The sequence below is a fragment of the Mus pahari genome, chromosome 9, assembly GCF_900095145.1.
Source record: "Mus pahari chromosome 9, PAHARI_EIJ_v1.1, whole genome shotgun sequence".
NCBI lineage: Eukaryota > Metazoa > Chordata > Mammalia > Rodentia > Muridae > Mus > Mus pahari.
The window spans coordinates 44,931,790-44,938,798 of NC_034598.1; the positions used below are offsets into that span (position 1 = coordinate 44,931,790).

General features: G+C 52.2%; 1 protein-coding gene across 1 annotated transcript; it reads right to left on the reverse strand.

Moving 5' to 3' along the window:
- Positions 1-1,232: 1,232 nt before the first annotated feature.
- On the reverse strand, positions 1,233-5,383 carry LOC110326979 (cytochrome b-c1 complex subunit 10). Its single transcript, XM_021205658.2, has 3 exons — positions 5,254-5,383; positions 2,303-2,453; positions 1,233-1,391 (listed from the first exon to the last, which is right to left on the reverse strand). Exons 1-2 carry the CDS (start codon positions 5,301-5,303, stop codon positions 2,333-2,335), a joined length of 171 nt encoding a protein of 56 aa, XP_021061317.1. The 5' UTR covers positions 5,304-5,383; the 3' UTR covers positions 1,233-1,391; positions 2,303-2,332.
- Positions 5,384-7,009: the final 1,626 nt, after the last annotated feature.

A 7,009-nucleotide genomic window follows, 5' to 3' on the forward strand; every position in this document is an offset into this window, starting at 1 on the left:
AAAAAAAAAAAAAAAAAAAAAAAAAAAGAGTTGCCTTGGTCATGGTGTCTCTTCACAGCAGCAGTAATAGAAACCCTAACCAGACAGATGGCAAGAGTTGTACTCAGCTGTGCGTGCCCCAGGCTACACTCCTGATCCTGCCTCAGCCTTCCAAGCGTGGGAAGATAGGGTTGTCCACCCTCAAGTCAGAGGCACCAATAAGTGGCTCCAGCAGCCCTAACTTTACTTTCTCCCACTTGAGCATCTCAAGGTGCTGGAATGTCAGGCTTGCACCCCCAGGCTTTGTTTTGTTCTGTAAAGAGTTATGAGTATTTAGCTTACATATCCGTCTGTTCATCATGTGTGCCCAATGCCCACAAAGGCCACAAGAGGGTATGGGATCCACTGGGACTGACTGGCGACACTGGGTGTTGGGGAATCGAACCTGGTTCCTTGAAAGAACAAGAGTTCATAACCCCTGAGATATGAGATAGCTCTAACTTCTTCTGTGTTGTTATTATTTTTTTTTTTTTTTGTTTTGACACCAGGTCTCAAGTAGCCTAGGCTGGCCTCTCCAGGTATCAGAGGGTGACCTGGAATCTTGGTCCTTCTGACTTGACACCCAGAGTGCTGGGAAGAGAAGTATGCAGGATTTCTTGAGACAAGAAATCACTTAATGCACACTGTCTGGCCTCATGGGAATCTGATGTACCGGGTTATGAAGCACTGAGATGTGTCGGGATGGGTGACAGCAGTTTTACCAAAGGGCTGTGTCTGTGGCTCATCCGGCACAGCTCTTACTTAGCATACAAGGCGGCCTAGGGGCCATCTTCAGCACCCTGAACCCCAGGCATGGCAGTGCACAGCCACAACAACCCTAGCACTTGGGAGATGGGGGCAGGAGGATGAGAAGTCTAAGGTCAGACTTAGCTATAAGTGAGTGTGAGACCAGCCTGGGCTATGTAAGACCTTGTCTTAGAAACAAAGCCAGGAAGGAAGGAGCCTTGCTCTAGCTGGGTATGGTGGCCAATAGGGGCCGTGAATACTAATTTAAAAGCATTAAAGCTGCGAGTGATTTCTTTCTGCAGCTTCAGAAAACGCAATGTGCAGTTTCCACCCAGAAAGCACTTGAATGTAGTAAAGGTTTCTGCTTGCCATTAAAGACTCTCCCAGACAATGTAAATGCTGGGGGCTGAGACAGCATTTCCCTTGAGCTCGGAAAGTCTTGAGGAAGACAAGGAGGGAGCCAGGCATCCAAGGTGTAAGAACAAGTTTTAATGCTGCGCCCATCAAGGTAGCCCCAGTGTCTGTCAGTGAGGAAGCTCCCCAAGCAGAGCAGACCTCTCCAGTGTCCAGCTTCCTTGGTGTCCTCCACAGGACTATGCTGTGTTTGAGGCCTCGGCACAAGGTACCTGGGGGAGGGGACAAAGGGTGAGCTAAGCACACTGAACCAGCTTGGGCAGCCCAGGGCCTCTGAGCTCTAGGAGTGATGCCAGCAGTGTCACACTACAAGGCCCTTGTCTATAAGATGGAGTGAGAGGGTTGGGGGAGCAATCAGTAGGTAGAAAATGAGTTCCACCCACCCCCAGCAGACATGCAAAAAGCCAGGTCGCTCACTGGCCAGTCTACCCGATCCAGGAGCTCCAGGTTCTGCAAGAGACCTGGATGGATGGATCTGGAGAGGTGACTCAGCAGTAAAGCTGTTCTTGCAGAGGACCTGGGTCCAGTTCCCAGCAACCACACCTAGCAGCTCATAACCACCAGACTTGTGGTCAGATGCCCCCTTGTGGCCTCTGTGAGCACTGCAGGTACAGCCCCCAAACACACAAACATGAATCTTAAAACACAAAATGGACAAGCTAGAGAGATGGCCAGTAAGAGCCTGCTGTGAAAGGACCAGGAACTGAGTTCAAATCTCCAGTACTACATCAAAGCCAAGCATGGCTGTATATACTTACAGTCCCAGCACTTCGGGGACAAGGTGGCAAGAGACAGGCAGACCCTGGGAAGGCACAGGCTAGCCAGAACCAAGCCAAAGTGTCACATTTCTGGTTCAGTGAGGGACCTTGATTAAAGTGATAGTAGGAAGGCTCCCCATCTTGGTCTCTGGCCCCAGGACTCGGGCACCAGCTCTGCTGGATGGCCACACCTGACAATGGCTTGTCAGTACCAGCTCCATGAGCAAGGCTGCTGGCTAGCCCAGCAGCTGGGGGAGCATCCAGAATCTATAATCCTGGGGTTGGGGGAAATCACAGGAATTCCTGTGGTCCAGGCCACCCCAGAAGCCCCAACCTATAGAAGTCAGGCTAACTCTCGGACTCACCATCGAGGCTTGTGGTGGGGGAGGGGCCGCCTAATCGTCCTTCTTAAACTTGCCGTTGATGTAAGGCACCCAGTCCAGGATCAGCCGCCAGTCCGTGGCCCACACCAGTCCCACGGCACCCACAGTGCCCCACATACCGGCCGTGGGAATCCTGGTAGGACAGAGCAAGGCTGTCAGACTCTGCCGCTGACTTAGCCTTTGAGACCCTTCTCCCATCATGCCCAACCCCGATGTCAGTCAAGGGCCCACAATGTTCCCTCAGCCTTGCAGGGCAGGAGGTCCTGCATAACCCCCACCACCAGACTTGGGAGGCTGAGGCAGGAGGGCCGCTTTGAGTTCAAAACTAGATTCACAGGCCAGACAGGCTGGCATCCACCTTTAACCCCAGCACTTGAGAGGCAGAGGCAGGAAGATGTCTGAGTTCAAGGCAGCTAGGACTACACAGAGAAACTCTGTCTCAAAACAACTACAGACAAAAGAGATTCCACCTCAAAAAGAAAAACGTGGTCGTCAGGCACGGTGCTCACACCTATAACCCCAGCACTCTCAGAGTTTGAGGCCAGCTCAGAAGGAAAAGGCCCCTGCTACCAAGCCTGCCATCATCACTGGAACCCATGTCATAGGGAACCCACACTTTCAAGCTGCTGACTTCCATGCACACACTGGTGCCAACAAACACACAGACATGATATATAAAATACAACACATACACATACATGACATTAAAACCAGGGTGGAGGGGAGGCTGTGGCTGTTGCTCAGTGGGCAGAGAGCTTGCCTGACATACAGGAAGTCCTGGCTTCCATCCCAAGCACATGAACCAGATGTGGTGGGTCATGAGTTCAAGGCTACCTCTGGCCACAGAGAGAGTTAGAAGCCCGCCTGGGTTCCATGAAACTTACATGAAAATAAAAACTAGGGGCGTGCTCGAGGCACGGGTTGGGAACTGAGCCTGACCATGGCTTAGCCGAGCTGTGCCTGAATCCCTGACTCTCAGCACAGCCATTACTTTTTGCCTAGAGTTTTTAGAGACAAGACTCAGAACGCAGCTCAAGCCCACCAAGAACCTGTGATCCTCCTGCCTCAGCCTCCCAAGCCTTTGGATTACAGGCATGTACTATCAAGCTGGGCAACATACTGTTGTAAACTTGTAAACTCAGGGCCACTTGTTACACAGCATATGTAACCGTGACAGCTGGCACTTGGCTTCTGAGGACTGGATGTCTGTGAAACTCAAAAATCAGGTGTGGGAGTTGGGGCTGATTCATCACAAGGCCCTTCCCTGGGCAACAGGTCCAGGCTACTGGGGGTAAAGTTCACCCCCAGTATAACCATGTTTGGTTATGCCCAGTGGGACCATGTGGACAGTTTGTAGACAGCCCATGAATTTGAACTACACACAGCACCAAGATACCAGCCACTGAGCAACCGTGCCAGAACCTTACCTCCTCTGTCCCCTGCTAAGACATCCAGAGTGTCACCTCCAAGCCTCACACACAAACGGTATCTCCCACAGGTGAGCCCTCTGCCTGGCCTCCCAGCAGGTGACTTCTGTCTGATCCATGCCGCCCTCCACTGTGGCCACTAATACCATACAGCCTACCCAAAGGGCTCAGGCATGGTATAGCTGTACTCATTCATTCATTCATTCATGGAGACAGAGTTCAATGTACCCTACCCTGACCTGGAATTCACTATGTGTCAGAGGATGGCCATAAACTCCTGGCTCTTGCCTGCCCCCACCCCACCCCTCCACCCCCAGTGCTGTGATGACCCCTGTGTGGTGCTGTGGATGGACCCTGAGACCTCGGCATTTCGTGAGACAATGGAAGTGTGACTTTGGGCCTCAGGCATTAGTTTGATAGCTTTTGTAATATACACACTTTCTTGTTTTTTGAAACGGTGGTTTCCTAAATCAGGGCTGGCCTTAAATCCCTCAGCATCCTGCCTCCACTTCCTACGTGCCAGGCCTGCACCACCATGCCAGAAGCGTGTACAGTGCTGGGGACCGGACCCCAGAGCCTCATTCACGCTAGATGACCCATTTACCCACTGAGCCACAGCTGTAGATTTGTCACTCCTGGGTGACAATCACTTAGAGGGTGGGGTAGAGGGTGTGAGCTCAACAGTCTAAGGCCTGAGTCTCACTGTCTGTCACTGCAAACAGCAAAAACTAAACTTAAATTAAAAATCAAAAAAGCTGGGTCTGGAGAGATGGTTCCCTGGTTGGAAGGGCTCCTTGCTCTTGCAGAAGACCCACATCTCCAGCTCCAGGGGATGCAGCACCATCTTCTGGAGACTTCGGGCACCTGTGCGTGTAGTACCGGTTCTGTGTACTACACGAACACAAACCCACACATATACATATAACTGGAAATAAACTATTAATAAAAATTAAACCAGAGAAGATGGCTCTTTCCCCAGAGAACACAGGTTCAATTTCCAGCACCCACATGCCTCATAACCACTTCTAGCTCTAGTACCAGGGGAGCCGATGGCCTCTTCCCGCACGTATAGGGTACACGGCCACGCTTGCAAAGAAAACACTCAGGCGAGGGTGGGTGCCCGCTATTCTAGCGTTCAAGAAGTGTGAGGCAGGATGATTGGTGGGAGTTCCAGACCAACTTGGGGTTACGGAAACACTGTTTAGACGAAAAACAAAGGACATGAAAGACTGCAAACTCAAAGCCAAAGGCTGCAAGTTGCCAGGCTGAACGTCGGGGTTCCGAGCCGTAGCAGTCCAGGGTACCCACCCAGAGCCGCACAAGGCTACCCAGGTCAAGCTGGGGAAACCGAGGCTCGGGGCACCTCAGACACCGAACGAAGGCGACTGCAGCTTAACCTCGGATCTTCCACCTGCACTGTGTCCCGGAAAACTCTGCCTGCCACAGCCTCAGCTTTCCCCAGTCCCCAGAGCACACGGTGGATGGGGTTGGGGGTGGCTTCCTCACCAGTTTCTGGCCAGTTCCCGGTAGCGCGGGCCTAGAAACCTGCTCAGCATCGCTGCAGGGTCTCAATACTCAGGGTCACCCCGTTCCGCTGCCCTGGAGCACTACGCATGTGCAGACGTACAGCGCATGCGTGAAGGCGATCGCACCACCTTTTCCGGGGGTGGGGCCGATTACTTTGACATCTACTTCCGGGGAGGAGAGAAAGACGTTACTAGATCGGCTTCTGTCCTGGTTCTGTGGCGGGACTCCTAGCCGACTGGGCCCTCTGAGGTCTGCGCCTGAGGTTGCAGTGGATCCCGGCGGTAGCTCTATGCACCCTGGAACACCGGGGATGGGGTGCGGAGAGTGTGTGTGTGACTTTGACCACGTAGTACTCATCTGATAATAACTTTAATAACACACATACTTAGGTGTTTTTGAGATGGGGGTCTCCTATATCCAGGGCTGGCTATGAATCCCTCATACTCCTGCCTCCACCTCCTCAGTGTAAGCCTGGGGTAGACAGGCAGTGCTGGGACTGGACCCCAGAGCCTTGGGCACGCTAGAGGAGCGTTCTTCCCATTGAGCCCCAGCCCTTTGATCAATTTAAACCAGAAGAACTTGAGCACAGTCCCTGAAGGGGAAAGGCTCGGGTTGGGCCACACCTTTGAACGCACTAGAGGTTGTCAGCACGTGGTGGAGGGACTCTAGTCAAATGGCAAGTGCTCTCTTAACCTCCATTTGCTTGGATTTTTGCAGTGGGACACCTTTGGCGCACAGGCTGACTCTCATTGGTTACCCTTCTGCTTAAGTCCCCGTTTTGCCTGATATCCCAGAATAGGCACACTGTAACTTTTCAGCTAACCCCCTAACCACACCCCTGACTGGCAGAAAGAAGGCTGGCACATCCTCAGATACACATCCCTCAGGAAGGAGCCTCGATAGAAGGTCTGTCCCTTGTTCCTTCAGCCTCACTTTTGAAGTGTGTCTAATGGTCAGCGACTGGCATATGGGTGTCTGCAGAACCCTGGACCCCACAGGCCCAATGTATGTAGGTTCAGTTATGACACTGACCTTAGCCAAGAACCAGACTACAGAGTTGCGATATCAGGGGCGGGCCTTATTACTAGGTTGAGGGTGCCATGCCCCTGGGATTGTGGAGCAAGGAACCCTCAGGAGACCATGTCCTCTGGTAGACACAAAAGGATATTGGGCTGAAATGACAGTTCAGTGGGTAAAGTGTGTGTCATATAGCATGAGGACCACATAAGCCATGTGTTGTGGCCCACACTTGTGACCCGAGCATAGGATGACAGATACAGGATCCAAAGGCTGAGCTACTTTGGTCAGCTCCAGGTTCAGCCAAAAGCCTCTCAGAGATGTGGCTAGGAGCACTGCATGCTTATTCATGCTAGGTTCGGTTTCCAGCACCCACATGGCAGCACCCAGCCCCTTGTAGCGTCATTTCTGGGAGATCTGATGCCCTCTTTTGGCATCAGAGTCTGCACACACGTGGTGCACAGATACATATACAACCTATACACTTAAACAAAAAAAGCTGGGTATGGTGGCCACATGTTTAATGCTTAGCACACTGGGAGACTGACGGACCTGGAGCTGAGTTTAATACCAGCCGTGACAGCATAGCAAGCTACAGGCCAAGCACACACAGTGCAACCTTAAAGACTGTAAGGTAGAGGGCCTCAGCGGCACGGCGCCCAAGGACCCAACTTCAGAGATGTAGCTACACTTCTGTAACTCTAGCTCAGGAAGACAG